Here is a 19,169-nt window from a genome sequence, read left to right as displayed (position 1 = left end):
GCAGAAACTTCATAACGAGGAGCTCCATAATTTATACCGTTTATCAAACATTGTTAGGGTCATCAAATCTAGGAGGCTCAAGTGGGTAGATCATGTAGCCAGTAGGAACGGTTTCAAAGTCTTAACTGGAAGACCAATCGGAAAACGACAATTAGGAAGACCTAGACGCAGATGGGAGGACAATATTAAGATGGATCTCGCAGAAATAGGAATATAAAGTAGAAACTGGATCCAGCTGGCTAAGAATAGTAGTCAATGAAGAGCTTTTATGAACGCGGCATTGAACCTCCGGGTTCCATAGGCCACAGAGTTAGTTTAGTTTAGTTAATTGCTATACAAAGCCCAAGTTTACGAATCGGAATTTCCTTTACATTAGACGGAACTCGTACATTACATGATTTTTTAATTACTTGGTCAATCTCTAAAGTCAGAACATCGATTAGTTCTTCAAACAGCTGACAAATCATTGATAAAAATAGGCTTTGATCATAGTCATGGAAACTATACATGCACTTTTAATCGTAAAATATTTAACACATCACTGGCGTATGTTGTTACAACTGCAACAAATACGAAGTACTTATTATTTTATGGGGAAATCTACTGTAGAAATTTTCATGAAAGCATAAAAGAATGTATACAGAGCAATTACCGTTGTGAATCTGGTGTCGCTTGTATTTTTCGTATCGCTTTCGTCGTTCTTCGTGCAAAACTTTCATTATATTCGAATTCTTCTGTTCCCACAATGGACCAACCTCAGTTAAGCAGCTGGGCTCACTGATGAATGGTAAAGAATCATCTCCCTACAAAAAACAGCAGAAGAACAAAATAAAAATGAGTCATTGTAACATCAGTAAAAATATGAGAAAAACTATAGATAAACAAAATATAACATTAATAATTTGAAAGGAAAAAGGGGGATGACGAGGAAAAGGAGAAGTGACGAATGGATCAATGGAATAGAAAACATGTTTGATTGATTGATTGTGTTTACGTCCTTTATCAGCATCGAAGCTGTAGGACGACACCTACAATCCTGTAAAGGTAACCAAGAAAGTTCTGTCGCTTTTTCACCCACCACATTCGAATATCGATATGTCACCTAAGATGCACCTGGAAGATCAAAAATAGTCCCCATCAGCATCGACGACCTTCTGCCAACGTTTTGGAAGCCCATGGATTCCATCGCGGTAGAACTTGGTAGGCCATGAAGCGAAGAAGGTATCAAGTACATTTTGCACCTCTACTAGGGATTTGAACCGGCGTCCTGTAAGGTGACAGTCCAAGAAATGGAAAGGTGATGATCGGACGGTGCAATGTCCAGAGAGTATGGTGGATGCAAGTGTTTCCTATCCTAGGTGCAGAATGGTGTCCCGGGTCATTTTATCCACGTGGGACTTAGCCTTGTCCTGTAACAGGAGGACCCCTTTGCGATTCTGAAGTGCTAACTCCAGAGATTTGAGTTTTTCTTGAATACGCCTCAACTGTTGACAGCACACAGTTGCATTGCTGCTCTGACTAGCTAGTAACAGTTCCCGATGCACGATGCCGCGAGCAGACTACCAAATACACAGGACGACTTTGTTCTGGTGCAGTGCTGGTATCGGCTGTTTTGGAACTAGTTTCATGGAACACTATCCCAATGATGACGGCGCAGTGAAGCTTCGTACAGGACCCACATTTCATCACATGTCAACACCCTGTCCAGAAATGGCTCCTTCCTCACACGAGACAGCAAAGAAACACAGGTGTCGGCTCGCGTTGCCTTCTAGCCCGGAGTCAAATCATGTGGGATTCATCGACCCAACTCGTAGTGCTCCCCAAGTTGAAGGAGGTGCTGCCGAATGGTTTCTCCACTCACACTGAATTGTAGTCCCCGTTTCTCACATGTCTGGCCACTGTTCGCCTCAATTGCTGCTTGAAGACCTTCATTCTCCACATGTGTTGGTCTTCCGGCACGTGCGTCTTCGAGTGTTGTCACCGCTCTTAAACTTGTTAAATCACTGCTGCACTGTCTGAGTTAGTCACGACACCCTCACCAAAGGCTTGGCAGATCTTCCAACCCGTTGCAGCGGCGTTTGACCATCAGTTTGAACTCGTACAGCATACACGCCTTATAACGCTCTGTGGAGGTCCCATGTTCACTCTGTCCTTACGCAAATTCACGTGTAACTGAACTGCCACAACCAGGTAATATGTTGAATATACCCACACTAACAACTGACCTTCGCCTTATCTCCACTCGCATTCAACTCACGGTGTGAGGGCCAACTAAACATATACTTCCACAAAAAGCGACAGAATTTCGTTGGTTACCTTTACAAGTGGGATCTAAATCATATAACGCAGTGGTTCTTAAACCTTCGTGAACTTAAAGACGCCTTTTATACGACGTGCATTTTGCCAGTCTTCTAACCATTTGTTTATATACAGTACATTTTTATTTTTTATTTTTTTTTTATGTATGCGACCTATTTATTGTTCACTACACAAGTTGTTACAATCTCAAGTTTAGTGCTTACATTACCAAGATTGTCAAAACCGGCTTCAATTAATAATAATAAGTTGTGACACACTTATACAACATAATTATTATACTCGTATTTTTCATAATGGGCCCTTATGAATTCGTGGACCACAGTTTAACAATTGCTGCTGTAGTGCGTTCGATGCTTTCCCATCAAAAGGACGCGTGCTAGTGAACAGAGCAGCGAGGAGAAATAGGGGCATATTTGTCCATTTATCGATTCAAATACGTCTGCTTCGACAGCAGAGTTATGAACCCGTGATGTGCTACGAAATGTTGAAGTTGCAACACAATAAATAAATCTTGTACGGACTCCTCTTTCCAATTATATGAGTTTCTGAAGACCAAACATAACTAAGTTAAAAATATTACCGCTAATGCGTTAATGAGCCTTTAAGAGTAATGTGGTTTTGAACGATATTCAATATAATGAACGAGTACGTATCTTTCTGCCCCCATTCAAAGCTTAAAATAGTAGATTTGCATTCAAAATTGTGCACAGAACACCTGCTCGAGTAAACGGGACCACACACCAATTGAACAGAAAGTTACATTCAAAATTATTGGTAATGACACTCTCTATAGGTTTTTCTTTCTTCTTTTCTCTATAGTTCATCGACAAAACGTTTCAGGCATAAAAGCTGAGTTTATTCGTGTATTTAGCGCCTGTGTTGTTAAGAACCATGAAAATATCTTTATTTTGGTTTACAGTATTGACCATGAAACGCGAGCGACCCAAAAATAGAATAACTTGAACGAAAAATTCGAGCAATTTACCCGGAATCCGAACGTTGCTTTGCAAATCGTCCATACGTTTCCTATCGCTCAGTTTCGGGCATGAAAAGACAAAAAGCAGACACTAGAATCACGGGAAAAATCGTTACCTGATGTTATCATTTATGACTCGTCTTCAGAGCAATAATCTTTCTCCTCCTCCTCTAAATTCCAGATGCGCCGTTGTCATTTCTTTTTAACATATAGGTTTTTATATTTATTTTTATTTTTATTAATTTACACGGGGTGCCCACAAGGGGGGGGGCTATGACGCAAACTGCGTCATTGAAATATTGGGGGGGGGGTAAAATCTATATAAATATGCCTGAGGATGTGTAAAAATTAATCGAAAAGATTGTTTTTTCATGGAAGAACACCTACGGATAGACAATTGAGGGGAGTGCATCATGGACATGAGAGGGGTGGGCACCACTGCCTTTATTGAATTACTATAATTTGTTCGTATTTTACCTTAAAACCTAGTGTATTTACTGGTGGAATTATTATGAATATTAGGGTTTGTGACACCCAGGAACGAAAATGAAATGAAATCTTTGAGTTTAACGTCCCACAATTATGCCCTTTGAAGTTAGAGAGACTATGATTAAGGCAAATGGATGATGATGGAATTAGAATGTGGGAGGAAACGGGAGTACGTCGAGAAAATCCACAGACACAATATCATCCACCACAAACTCAGTTAGCCAGTGATCGAACCAGGGACCACAGGTAAGCGCTCTACCACTGCGCCACCGTGCGCCCCTGTGAGACCCAGGAACGGATTAATTCAGTTTCTATTGTTTTAACGAAAGAAAAAAAAGATGTCCTGGAATTCGAACAGGGTTCTAGAACAGATTAAGATCGGATTTCCTATCACTGTATAGATGTTACGTTAACAATTAATTCCTGAAATCGGCTGTACAAGAACATATTTGCTTTCAATTCACTAGCAGTTGCTGGCACCTTTAAGGTTGGTTTAAAGGGACAAGTTTTGCCGATGGATGGCACTACAGTCTTCGTTCTCACGTATTTTTTTTATCTTTTACGAAAATTCACGATTTCTCCTACAAATTTCAACCTACAGACTTCAAATTTTTAGAAAAGAAACTTCATATTCTATGGAAGGCAATAATCCGTGCCGATTTTTTATTTAAAATTTTCTTCATTGTTGAAATGGCTTGATTGTTGAAATGGGTATCCAAATCTTTAACAATGAAGCTGTTTCAACAATAAAGAAAATTCTAAATAAAAAATCGGCACGGATTATTGCCTTCCTTAGATTATGAAGTTCCTTTTCTAAAAATTTGAAGTCTGTAGGTTGAAATTGTAAATTTTCGTAAAAGGTAAAAAATGCATGGCAGAGATAGGAAGACTGTAGTGACATCTATCGGAAAACTTGTCTCGTTACACTAACCTTAAAACAGTTCGTTTCCAAAGCACTGTCCTTGTTATTCTCGACGCCTCACGAATATATTTTGATCTTAATCTTTAGATGTGATACAAATAAAGTAGATTTTTTTAAAGTCAAATTTTCAATCCCTTGTATCTTCGTTCCTATTTATTCGCAATGCGTCATATCATGATTACACTGCCAGTCTTAATTGCGTTATTACTGCCTTCAACTTTGGATGTTTGTAATATCGTAGCATCTTTAGCTTGCAACTTGCAACATTGAATAATAGATAGTATTTTGTTTTCATTTAACATGTAGGTTTGAGATATGTTATAAGCTGACATAGTGCCATTTAAAGAAATACAACTTTCAGCTGGGTTGGCAGCACTGTTTATTTGGTGATATAAACGATCTTCCTCTCTATTTACTTTGTAAGAAATTTCAGCGTTCTGAATCTATTAGTTTTGAAGTTACAAGGGCGCGACAAGTTAAATGGTGTACAGTACAGGAAAGTGTAAATATATGATTATATATATAAAAGAGAACGCACAAAATCCTTTGTCCGCTCATCACGCTAATACGGCTGAACCGATTTCTTTCATTTTTGGGGGGTTGTTAGGATTTGGACCCTAGATGGTTTTTATCATATCACTTTAATTTTCAATTAGCAGTGTCTTGAGATAATTGACCAATCAGGTGTTCATACGTAGAAAAAATCCTTTGTCCGCTCATCACGCTAATACGGTTGAACCGATTTCTTTCATTTTTGGGGGGTTGTTAGGATTTGGACCCTAGATGGTTTTTATCATATCACTTTAATTTTCAATTACCAGTGTCTTGAGATAATTGACCATTCAGGTGTTCATACGTACAAATCCTTTGTTATTAGTTCATCATATAAAAATAAACGTACTTATATGCAACCCGCATGACCCTGTGACTCGGCGGGTTAACATAAATGACAGGCGCTATAAATCACTTGAAAGCGAAAAAGTAAAAATTATCTAAGTAACAAAGTTTATTGCGTTCCGGGATGACCGCAGCGAAGCGGGGCGGGTTGGGGTGACCGCAGCGAAGCGGGGCGGGTTAACATAAATGACAGGCGATATAATGTTAACATTAGTGCAATCTTCTATGGTTTTTATCATATCACTTGAAAGCGAAAAAGTAAAAATTATCTAAGTAACAAAGTTTATTGCGTTCCGGGGTGACCGCAGCGAAGCGGGGTGAACGCTGCTAGTATATGATAGATACAGGAATACAGAAGGTCGTTTCACGTTCATGGTAACAATTTCAAACACCCGGAACAGCAGAGAGCAACCAGAGCTGGTAGTGCGAAAGTATTGTGTGTTGACTTGCAAAGACGACGGATCATGTGTGCGTGACTACTTATACAGCACCGAAAATTCAAGTCTTCTGTGCCCTTTCCGACATTAGTTATAGTTATACCCAGATAATTAAACAGTGCAAGACGAAAATCTTCCATGTGTCAAAGAAGGGCATCAACGCAGTGTTGAATCGCCGAAAAGAGTCTCCCCGTTGTTGTGCGGAAAGTGAGCTCCCTGGTGTAACGTGAAAACCCGGTGATTGTACAGGCAGTGCAATGTTCCCCTGCAACTGTAAATAACATTATTGGGGAAGCACAAAGCTCAAGTTCATAAGCTGCACGCTTCGCATGTCCCGGAGAGGAAAACCAGACCAACAGCAGAAAGCTGTACGAATGCTATCTGGCTGGTGACCTCTGGAAGTATGCAGTATCACTGGATGAAGCATGAATGTATCTGTCGGGATGTGACAAAAATTATCTACGTGATTCCAGAGGTCGATCTGACTGAGCACGTGAATGTGCTGAAAGTTTTCCACGTGGGTTCATGGTTATTGGTGGTTACTGCTATAACGACAAACTTCCGTTGTGCAGAGTGGACAAAAAGGCTAAAATCAATGCTGCCTATTACCAGAAGACCATTTTGGAGCCACTCTACATACAGGGTACATGATATTCCTTTTCTCAATGGCAGTGACATATCTCGTGTTGTCATCCACCAGGACAAGGCATCTAGTCATACGGCAAAGTCTACGCAGGCACAAATGGATCGGATGGCACATGAAACGAGCATTCATGCAATACCTTTTACAGATATCCCTGTTAAATCCCCCGATGCCTCTCCCATGGATTTTTGTGGGTTTTCGTTGTGGAAACGGCCTTAGGAAGCAAATGTCCCCGCACAACTGAGGTTCCTTGGAAAATTTGTCAGGAGAAATGGGATAATTTGGATGGAAGCTTCGCTGCAGGACAGGTGTATCATGTGGAATACAATCGCTGGTGGTGTCACGGTTTTTCTTAAGGTGAGGTGAGTTCAAACTTCGTTGCCATGGACGTGAAACGTCCTTCTGTAAAAGAATGGAATCTGTGATACTTTTCGAGTTTGAATTTACAATTCACATTAATCTAAAAACCAACATACCTTCGCTAATCTATCTTGCCTTGGTAATTCAGCAAATGCATCTGAAAACATACTGCTATCAGATTGTTCGGCTGAAGATGTTTCTGTGCCCCAAAAGCCTGGTTTCTGTCCAATAGGACCCAAAAGGCTGGTGTCAGGCCGCCTGCTGATTGGCGATTTGACACTGGGCCTTTCTGCATTGGATACCACACTGGAATAGAGTACTGGCGATTCACTGTTGCGATCTGCTGCTGGGTACCGTGACACAACATCACTAAACGTTTCTCCTGGATACAGTTTGTGATCCCAACTTGGTGGGGGTGTTCTGCTGTTACCAGATATTATTCCTGGCAAAGAAGACACGTCTACATTAGTACTAATAGAAATGTAAAATAGACCTGCAAAAGAATATAGCTTTTATAATGAAATAAAGGAATAAGTTTATCTGGAAGTTCCTCACTACGAAAAACGGATCCATGAAAACAATAGTAATGATCAATAATATAATAGTACTGAGACTTGTAAATTATAAATCGAAACATTCCTTTAAGATATGAATTTTAATACATTATACTGTTATTTATTCGAATATAAACATGACCTCAAATGTAAGTACCCATCTAAAAGTCTGTGTCGGTTTTGAGAATCGTTTAGTATGCGGATATAAACACACTGTAAGACTTATAACCGATTATTACTCGTGCGATTACGTATAACTGCCCTTCAGGAATTTTAGCCCTACATTAAAAAAAAAAAAAAAAAAGATATTTATATTCGAGCAAATACAGCATATCGTTTTTTTTTTTTTTCTTTTAATCTTCCGTTACTTCCTCTCGAACTAAAACAACTGTATGATTCTAACAAATTTTACAATAAGACGTACGACATATCCTAATCATACAATTTTAACTGTAACTATTCTATCACGCCTTGTTTCCATTTTGTACTAATAGACAATAACACACTGAGCAAGGCTATGTGATATGTAAAAAAAAAAAAACAGTATCACGTAACAGTTTTAACACAATAACTGTGTCTTCATCAGACTTCCACTCCTGGCTGCTTGGGAGTTGGTCATCACTTATATAGTCTCCGGAGATTAACTTTTAATTAGGTTCCGCCCCTTCGTTAAAAAGTAACACGTGTGGCTATCAGTTTCACTTTTTAGCTGCACATGTGTCCAATTAAAAGTTTACTTTTTTCGTTGGATACATTGTTCTCTAATTATCCTTATTTTCCTTATTAAGTTTTCCTCTTTCTTTCTTCCTTTTCATTTCTTCTTTAAGCAGAATCTTCTCCCACTCTTTATTTATCGAGAATCCTGCATTCCAATTCATCACCTTGTCTCCTGCCCTCATAATCTCCCTGGCTTCCATTTTCTCACCAAAGTTCTGTTCTCTACTTCTATGACCTCTGCTCCTTCCCACCTTATCCTGTGGTTTGTCTCTTTGTGATGCTTGTATATCGCATTGTTGTCCCTTTTCAATCTTACATCATCCTGGTGCTGTTTAATCCTTTCTTGCATTTTCTTTTTTGTTTCTCCTATGTAAATTTTGTTACACTCCGCGCATCCTACTCTATATATTACTCCCATTTGATCTTTGTCCGCTACTGCTTTTCTCTTGGTTCTTCTTACTAATTCAATTATTCTGCTTCCTCCTTTCCTGTACGTCCTAATTCCTGCTTTCCGAAGCATTCTCTTTATCTTCTGTTTCTTTGCCTAGGCTTTCTATTCCAAACCATTTTTTGTTCTTGTCTTCTTCCTCTTTCTTTCTCTCTCTTGCTATGTCTCTTGTGATCTTATCCTCTTTGTTGTATCCATTTCTCCTTAGCTGTGTCCAGAACTTCTTTAAATCGATTTTCCTCTGTTCTTCATTTGTGTTTAGGTCTCTTATTCTTTCTTCCATACACTCCCGCTGCACACTCTTTTTGGTACCAGGATGTAATAAACTCTCCTTCTTCCGACTTCTTAATTTTCATATCTAAATAGTTTATCTCCTTGTCTACTTCTATTTCATTTTCTAGTCTAATCCCTTTCTTTTCATCTTCCACGTCCCTTATGAATTTCACCAGCTGCCTTTTCGTTCCCTTCCATATTCCTAAACAGTCGTCCACATAACGGCAAAAAAGAAGCAGTCTTTCTCCTCCTCTTTCTATCGTCTCCTTCTCCCATCGATTCATTACTGTATCTGATAGTACTGGACTCAAACAAGATCCTATATTAAGTCCTTCCTTCATTTTAACAATTCTGTCTCTGATTATGCAGTATCCATTCTCCCACAATGCCTCTAATCCTTTTCTTACCTTCTTACTGTCCCAATTTTCTATTCTCTTTTCACCCATTTCCTCTTCTATTATTCTCAATATTTCTTCTCTCTTAAGGCTCGGGAACATACTCTTGACATCCAGACTAAATAGCACTGTGCTCTCTATTCTTCTTCCTAATTTATCTATCATCCTCTTAACCTCTTGCGTATTCTCTACTCTCCTACTTTCTTGTCCTTCTCTCACTGCCTCGGCTATCCTCTTAAGCTTTTTCTCCAACAGTTCTAACATATTATTCCTGCAGTTAAGCACCGGCCTCAACTTCACTACTTCTTTGTGGATTTTTGGAAATCCTTTCATCCTAGGTAGCTTTCCTTCTTCTCTCACTAACTTCTTGAACCCTTTCTTTTTGCAGTCCTCTATAATCTTTTTCTTTATCTCTTCTTCTTGTCCTTTTTCCGCCACATCTTCATATGTCTCGTCTTTCAGATTTCCAAGTTTTTCTTCATACCATACTTTATCCATTACAACTATAGCTCCCCCTTTGTTTGCCTGCTCCACTACTATGTCCTTTCTCGTTCATATCCTTTTCATACCCATTTTCTCTTTGTCAGTCAGACTGCCTCTTTATCTTCTTGATTTGTTATTTGTAAGAAAGAGAAAGTGTGTTTAGTTTGTGTTTAAGATGGACACAAGGCCTTTTTATCATAAGAGCCATATCTCGGGAACCGTAGGTTATAGAGAGATGATATTGGTGTTGATCAATACCTAAGAGAATGTTGAATATTTTGATATGAAATAGTAACTGATGGCCATTGTCCAATAGTCACTGGCTAACTGGCCACCGTTCTTCAGATATTGGTTATTAGAATTTTCGAGAGGTTTAAGGAGCCATATCTCGGGAATCGTAAGTCATAGAGAGATGATATTTTGCAAATTTTTGCAAGATAAGAAAATGTGGATAAAAAGATTTACTTTTACAATGTAGGAACAATCAGTTATCCTTCCTGCTCCATCTCTCCATTCTTTTTAAGTTCGCTCTGGCAATGCTCCTGGAGCATTCTCAACTGGTTATCTAAATTAATATACGTAAAGGTTAATAATTATTAAAAAAAAAAAAAAAAAAAAAAAAAGATTACTCAAAGGAGACTGTGCAAAGAATACCTTACTGAATTACACATAAACTTAACGTATGTATTTTAATCCACTAATTTATACGGAAGAGTAAATATTGTTACATTTTTTAGAATTTTGTTTCGCTGCAATATTTCACAAACCTCACTGTTTGCAGCAAGTCTTTCTCTGGATTACATTTTGATTTGCCTTTTTTCGTATATAACAGGGAAAGAATTAATAAGTACCAGTTCAGGAAATAACTCAAAAGAGAGGCCTGCCATAAAAGTGAACAATGAGTGAAGTCTGTGAAATACAACACCAAAACAAAACTCCATGAGCACACCATACAGATATTTTATATGAACTAACTTACCTCTTAATTTTGTAGGCTTTTCTATTGCTCTCTGTTTGGGTGTAATTTTTTCCTTTCTTTCCCGTGAGGCAACTTTCAATGGCTTAAGTTTGTACGGCAATTCCAAGTTTGTTTGTCGTAATGCAGTCTCACTTCGTAAGTTTCCAGCATCGTTTTTGACTTTTGTGCTTCCTCGCGCCTTGGTTGCACTTGAGCTATGTTCTTTTATATATAAGTCTTTATCATATTCTTCCTCCTCACAACTCTCACCATCAGGTACGACCTTGCCTTTCTTCTGAGAAGTTTTCTTATGGGATTTGTTGCTATCTTCACTATGTACACAATTATCACTTTCCTATACACAATAAAATAAAATTATAATAATTGTACATTATTACTATCCTTTAAGAAAAATAACTGTCCAAAGATGAAGACATACAGGATGTCTCAAAAGTCCCTGGCATACGGTAACTCTCGTTATTATTGCAGCTACAACAAAATGTAAGAGGGAAAACCATCTCCGAATATGTTTTCAATCTAAAGTGAAGGATTTTTTTTAATCGGACGAGCCATTTGGGTTGTACACTCTTTATGCACCCAATGTTAAATGAAACGTTGCCACTTACCTGGATCCACAACACAAGTGAATGAAGTTACTGTCTGTTATGCTAACGTGGCGATGGCTAGTCCCATTTTAAACATGTCCCCATTCATCATACTCTTATAAAATTTGTCCACCTCATGTCTCGTCCTTCCCTCCCCCAGCCCCAGGTAAATGCAACGTTGCATTTTCATTTAACATTGGGCGCATAAAGAGTGTACAGCCCAAACGGCTCGTCCGATTAAAAAAAAAAAAAAAAATCCTTCACTTTATATTGAAAACATCATATTTGGAGACGATTTCCCCTCTTATATTTTATTGTAACTCTGATGATAACAGAGTTACCCTATGTCAGGGGACTTTTGAGACACCCCGTATAACAGGTTGGATAAAAAGTCTCTCTTAAAAATACATTTAATGACCCTATTCAACATTGTTGATTGTTGAAAAGCGTTCGTACATTGAAGTTCCACGTTTTTAGTTAGTATTATTACACAATTTATTAGAAAAACGTATGTTTCTGAAACTCAGGGGGGGGGGGAGCAAATGCACCCTGTCCTTCCCAAATGACACCTTTGCTCTAATATAGCATCACTGATGAACCAACAATCCAATTCAAATTATATTTTAAAAAAAAAAAATTGTCATTACACTTTCTTGTGATGGAAATCTTTAAAAAATTCGAATACGTAAAGGGAAGAAAAGTGTTTTGGAGAAAATATCACAGTTACAGTATATACACAATAGTGTAATATTTCACCATGAGCTAATTGGACGGAAATCTAAAAATTTAGTAACAATTTAACGCTAAAGACCTGATAATCAACAAATCTTTAAAATCTGTTAATCTTATACATAAAATTTAGGATTTCTGTCATATCTTCGGTTAATATCTAATAACTTAAACTGTTGCATTTTCGGAATAACACCACCTTCACCAAGCACATTAGAAATTATAATCGATGAAGGTTATTTAACTGTAGTGGTTTGTTCCCTGAATAAAAATTAACACAAAACTAAAATACACATTTTGAGTTTGAAGATTCTATAGCACCTAATTCTCGGTTGACTACTTCAATCCTTGGATGTCAATTAAAGAACTCGTCAGTTTGCATGTTTTGTGTTTTATTATATCTTGCTCTTAACGCTCTGCCAACTAAGTCTAGCTACCTGTTAGTCTTTCTCGTTAGTGCATGGTTTTAGTGCTCTGTACGCTTGTCTTTGTTTCGTTGGAATATGTGGAATCACCATATATGCACTAGACACCTATAGGAGCTTTACGGTACACTTTTAACACACGAAATTTGTTGGGTTTCCTATAAACAATAAGATCCAAGAAATTATTATTGTTATTTGCCTCTTTCTTTAGTATCTTTTATATCGGCCACTTTAGATTAGGATTAGGATTTAGATTTCTGGGGTTTCGGCATCTATGGCCGTGTCAGCCTGTCACGTATGAAGGGATGATGTCCCTCGGCGATCACACTATCTGGGGAAAGGGAAGGACGGAAGTGGCCTGCGACCTATATGTTAGGTACCATCCCAGCATTTGCTTGATGTGAATGAGGAAAACTTCACTCAAGATGACTAGCCTGAAAAAGCTTTATACACGTATTCAACCGAATGTCCCCACCGGGAATCAAACCCGCGACCTCTCGCATCAAAGGCGAGAGCATTAGCGACTATGCTACGCGGGACCACTCGGCCGCTTTAGAATTAAAGTGAAAATCTGATTTTCGTGAATAAGAGTCGTCACCAAAATTTAAAGTTACTATTAACTAAAGTAAGTACAGTAAGACGTTACGGTTTGCATTTTAACGCGCTTCATATATATATCTATATCGAACAATAACATTTTTTTTTAATTTCTTTTTCGTCCCACGATTATGCATCGAGACTAAGGGAGACAGTGATGATGATGGTGTAATGAAGAAAGTAGGACAGCACGGGAAAACCCCGAGGAAACTCATACATACGATATTTGTTCTCCACGAAGTCCATTTCGCTGAGCCCAGTTATTTATCTGCATTGTGGTGTTTAGTTATCAGCTGCTACATAAATCGTAAACCTATGCTCTAAGTGGAAATGTTTGTTTCCAGGGGAATTAAGAAATTAGAAAGATGTAAACAAGGAGTAATTCGGTGTTATTCTGAACAAATCTGCTCGAAAAGTTTTCAGGAAAGCCGAGAACAAAATGTACTACATACGCAATACAAGAAAATAACTACATCATTTAATATATAAAGAAGCAAGTAGTTTTCTTTAAAAAAAAATACAATAAACTGCTAATAAATGCCAAATTAAATACATACCTTTTCAATCTCTTCGTTATTTGAACTTTCTGTTGTAGTTGACGAAGTCTCCTCTTCGTGTGAAGAAACTTCAGGTGTGCCTTTGTTCTTTTTGTACCGTAAATAGGATTTGACTTCTTTAGTCGGTGGAGGCGACGGGGATGTAGCCACCGTCTCTTTTAAAGTATTTGTAACCGCTGAGTTGAAATCGCCATAAACAACATTCACAGATTTTTGATCAGTTCCTGGTTTTCCCTGAGATTTCACGTTAGACGATGACGAAGATTGTTCTTTGGACGACGTCGAAGACGATGACGCCCTGGAAAATAAACTTGCCCAGCCCTTTTTTACTGTAACCTCTGGCTCACTTCGTTTCGCTGAAGTATCTTTATGATCTCCCTTCTTTACTATAACTTCTTGGTCAGCGTAAGTTGTATCACCGGTGCTATTTCGCTTAACACATTTTTTCTTCCCTTTTACGGCATGCGACGAACCGCTGGAGTCATCAGCCTCGGCAGGTTCTTCGCCTTTTGTACTGCTATCTTTAGCTTCATCACTCTTATCTTCCAACCAACTAATTTTTGATGATAACTTACTACCACCGCTACTATTACTAACGCCCTTTGGTTTATCACTTGTATCTTCACTTTTATTCGCTTTAACTTCCGTTTTGTGCACCGACGGTGAAGGTGTTGGTTTCGAATCCGCACTCTTATGCCTTTCATACGAAATATTCCCTGAATGCATTGTCGACGCCATTGCAATTAAGGTACATTTCAGTATTCTGTCCGATTCAAAGAACGCTGCTGCCAGAACACAGAAAAGCAGGAACACCATAAAGCTAACGGTTGTATAATACAATAACGGTTCCCAACTTGGACGAGCAATGACAATCGAGCAAGGCACAAGGACATACGGGGGAAGAGTAGCAATTAACGTATAATTAATAACAGGGTTTAACGTCAGACTAGTATGTACAAAAAGAGTTCTTTGAATTCTGGCCAATGTAAAGTCCGGCGTAAATGCGATCTCGATTTTTTTACTGGCATTCGCAGATAATTCGAATGGGTAACAATTAAGGACTCGAAATCCGTAGCCTTCACATGGTAAACCATTAATATAAAATCCAGAAATATACAGCGGGAGTTCTCCAGTATTTCTTGCAGTGAAAGAGCGCTTGACTGTCAAATTGGGAGCTGTGAATTTCCTAGCTTTCTCTTCTGGAAAAGAGAACAAAAAGAAAAGAAAAAAAATTAAATACAAAAATGAACTAAAGAAGAATGGCAATAAACACATACTAATACATTAGCGTTTGCGTTTAAACGCGCCAATTTATACAAGGTGTTAAAAATATATACATATACATAATATACATTTATGTAATGTTTACGTATATTTATTTTTTTTTCAAGTATAATTAAAATTCATTCTGTTTTACGACGAAGGTTCAAGAAGTGTCCGTATTCATGAGGAAATCCTTCACATGTAGGATCAGAAATCTGTTAGTTGATTAGGCATATACTTGAGTATGTTACATCCAAAATATACCTGCAGTACAATAATTACTTTTTTGCAGGTGTTGCAATGAATGAAGAATGGATAAAGTGGAATACAGAGCAGTGATTCGATTCCTCTTTCTCCAAGGCACAACTTCCAAACAAAATCCATTAGAAATGTCTGTATATATGGTGAGGAATATGCTTTATATAGTGCTGTTTCTGAGCCGTACACATATTTCAAATGTCATCGCATGAATATAAGGATGAAGAAAGATCTGGCACACGGTCAACAGTAGTGAAAAATGAAATGAAATAAAGTTGAAACCTTTATAAATGAAGATTGATGAATATCCATCAAAGAAATATGCCAGAACGTTCTCCTAAGTATAGGATTCGTGGAAACAAACATACTTGCATATGCCAAAGATGTTTGTAGGTGGATTCCGCGTCTGCTGACACCATTCCAAAATAAACGAAGGTTGGAGTATCAAGTTAACTGTAGGACCTCGCTAATCAGAACAAACAATTTTTTTTTCTTTTCGACTAATGATAATTGATGGAACGTGAATTCGTAACTTTACTCAAGAAGGCAAAGAAAGTTCAAATCAGTGGACATATTGTGATTCTCCGCCCTCTTGCAAGGTAAAAGTTCACATGTCTGCAAAGGTGATCACGCGATCTGTTTTCCTGGATGGACGCGGTGCTGTCCTCATGGATTATTTACCAAAATGTCACACAATTACAGTGGAATATTACGAAAGCCTTCTGCCCAAACGTGACAAACATTGCACGTGAAAAGTACTGTCCAAAGGTGTGCTCACTCTACACGACAACACGCCTGTCCTTGCATTCCATTTTGTTCCTGTCGAAGCTCGTCACTGTGACTATGGTATTTTGTTGCATCCTCCATATTCCCTGAATCTTGCAATTTTTGCGCTTCTTCCTCTTGTCCAATCTGAAAAGGTTTTTGTGGTAAAGTATTTTCAAGATGACAATGACGTCACTTCTACGACGGATGCCTGGTTCATCCGTCCAATCTATACAGTTTTATACGTATGGCATTAGTAAGGGTTCGCAACGATGAGGAAAATGTGTAACTTTTGGTGGTAACTGTACAAAAGACATTTCTGCCAAGTTCCAACTTTTTCAGACTATCCGAAACAGGTAAATATGGAAACTTCTGAACCCTCCTCGTATAATATCAATAGTATTGTAATAAGATTGTTGTCCCTTCCATAACAATCTCATTCAAGAGATAATAGGATGTGTCTTAGTGTAGGTTTCCACAACTGTTATATTGATTCAGAATTTGAAGTAAACAGCAGTATTTAACACAAAATCAAATGAAAAAAATCATTAGCCGTCGATGTCATAAAGTGTTCTTCCTTGTGACTTATCCAGTAATACACCTTGTCCTTTATTCGTAAAACAACAAGTATATTAAATTTACCTATTAACTTCATAATGACAGTACAAATAAAATGAAGCCACCTCAATTTTCTTTAAAAGAAAACTACTAAATACTTTTAGAAGTGGAAAATGAAGGAGAAAACTTATGTAAATTCATGTTGAAGTAATATAGATACCTCCCTTAAATACAACAAATTCTTGAGAACTGACCTATTTCAGCATAACACAATCTCTCAATAACACTTAATTTCAGAGGTACTCAAAATTTCATGGTACTGTATTGTGTACTCTTTGAATTTTTATACACTTCAAGAAATTTGTATGAGTTTGATAATAATGTTTTGTTTGTTACGTTCTGCCTTCAGCATGACAACTTACTTTCACAATCTTTCAGGTGTTTTTCTGAGAGTTCAAATAAAAGCGGTGTAGTAGATCCTGGCTTCCTATTTCCAAACTTAAACTGTGCGTGCCCTCCACGACCAGATACACACACCACATCGAGTCCTGTTAAATTATTTCTGAAGAGAACAAAATACAGATTTACATTACTACTGAAAATATTTCTACATGTTCATCTTTTAATAAATCTACTTGACAACTAATTTCAAATATATTTTAGCTTAAATAGTTTACTTAATCGAAGTAATATTCTGCAAAATATACTTATTCCACAAACAAGAAAGAAAGAAAAAGGAAAAACTAATAAAGAAAGCATGAAAGAAAAATAAAAATAAAATTGTATTAGTGCTAGCATGCACAGTACAAGCAAAAGAGAATGTTTTTAAGTTGCAAAATCAATTCAACTCCTTACATTCGACAGATTTTAACTTCAAGAACTGGCAACAATCATTACGTCTAAAGGAAAACACAAATCACATGTACGAGGAAGGAGGCTAAATACACCCCTTTATGACTTACCAATTTAAATGCCAAACAACGGAGTCTCCTAGTGAAACATGTTTTACGAAAATTTTACGTAATTAAAATTGGTAACGCAAGTTATCATGGATTTATTATTATTATTATTATTATTATTATTATTATTATTATTATTATTATTATTATTATTATTATTATTATTATTATTATTATTAAGGTGGAAGAGCTAGTATATTTGCCTCCACCCTTTTCACCTATTTCAACTCTACAAAATAAAAATTACTCTTAATCTTCGAAGAAAACACCGACGTCTCAAGGAAATCTTTTAAAAAAACAAGTAGTGTTACGTGTACATCACGTGAAAAAGTTTGGTTTGTATGGCGTGATATTTTCTTAATTAATACTGAAGTCGACACTAATAGTAGATTTCTCCTACTTCCGGTTTTAGAGGAAGATTATCCTTTGAAATGAAATAAAATCTTCCAGTTTAACGTCCCACGTTTATGCCCTGTAGGCTAAGGGAGACGGATGATTAAGGAAAGTGAATGATGGCGGAAGCGTTGGTGGTGTGAAAATGTGGGAGGAAACGGGAGTACCCTTGAGAAAACCCACGGACACGATGTTGTCCAGCACAAATTTACTTGGCGGGATATCGAACCAGGGACTCCATGTATAGTCACGAACATTAATAAATAGAGGTTGGAGCCATAAGAAATAATGGCTTTAGCCTCCATTTATTAATGTTCGTGACTGTACCAAAGGTAAGCGCTCTACCACTGAGCCACCGTGCCCCCCCCCCCCCCTCGAGGGAGATCAGAGTAGTGACAATATATTCTTGGAACGCTTAATTGGTTGCAGAAAACAGTTTCTCCCTATCTATTACCGTTTTTATTCTATAGCGATCAATGTTAAAACCAGAAGTGGTTAGTTTTTGCCACTTCCGGTTTTAATACAGTATTAAGAGAGATCTGGCCTATTATTAGATCGATTCCAAAGAAACCACTTCTCACTATCTCTTATCGTTTTAGATCTGTGGAGACTAATATTGAAACCGGAAGTTGAAGTGGAATTTTATCACTTCTAGTTTCAGCAGAGAACTGAAGATGCAGATGAAATGTACTCTGGGACGCTTCATTGATTGCAATATTCCCTCATATTAGTAAACAAAACTACAAGTACCAGGAAGCAGACGATGAATGCAGTCTCCACCGATGGAACACGACGAGGATACGGAGAGAGACGGAGACGCCTTTGACCCCTCCATAGGTTCCGCCTCTGAAGACTGGCTATAAAAACGGACACATCGAGGCAGAAGACATCACTTGTTAACTAGTCATCCCCTACCTATCCCTAAGCTGTAACGGGCGTGAGAGACTCCTCTGACCCTACCGCTGAGCTGCAACGGGCAAGAGGTTCAATTGTAGAGGAAAGAACTTTTTGAGAGACTAACTTATTTGTAATCTTGTGTGCAAACTGTATAAATATCTTTTATAATACAGGGTGTCTACTAAAATTCTAAAATGAAATTTCGTGACTTTTTCGTGACCTTTTCTTCACCAAATCATAAAATTTCCTAAAATTTTCAAGAGCAAATTCGTGTGAGAATTAGGTCGAATTT

General features: G+C 37.7%; 1 protein-coding gene across 2 annotated transcripts in view; it reads right to left on the bottom strand.

Moving 5' to 3' along the window:
• Tmem131 (Transmembrane protein 131) overlaps positions 1–19,169 on the bottom strand; it is a 159,893-nt gene that overhangs the window by 19,810 nt on the left and 120,914 nt on the right. For both annotated transcript variants that reach the window (XM_081739196.1, XM_081739195.1), the window contains exons 18-22: positions 17,051–17,190; positions 13,785–14,983; positions 10,893–11,226; positions 7,160–7,485; positions 653–803 (exon numbers count right to left, since the gene is read on the bottom strand). In XM_081739196.1, coding sequence (XP_081595322.1) covers positions 653–803; positions 7,160–7,485; positions 10,893–11,226; positions 13,785–14,983; positions 17,051–17,190 — 2,150 coding nt within the window. The remainder of the gene's footprint in view (positions 1–652; positions 804–7,159; positions 7,486–10,892; positions 11,227–13,784; positions 14,984–17,050; positions 17,191–19,169) is intronic.

The sequence above is a fragment of the Thermobia domestica genome, chromosome 14, assembly GCF_964235325.1.
Source record: "Thermobia domestica chromosome 14, izTheDome1.hap1.1, whole genome shotgun sequence".
NCBI lineage: Eukaryota > Metazoa > Arthropoda > Insecta > Zygentoma > Lepismatidae > Thermobia > Thermobia domestica.
The sequence above is the reverse complement of the archived record's forward strand: the minus strand, read 5'-3'. Positions and strand labels throughout refer to the sequence as shown.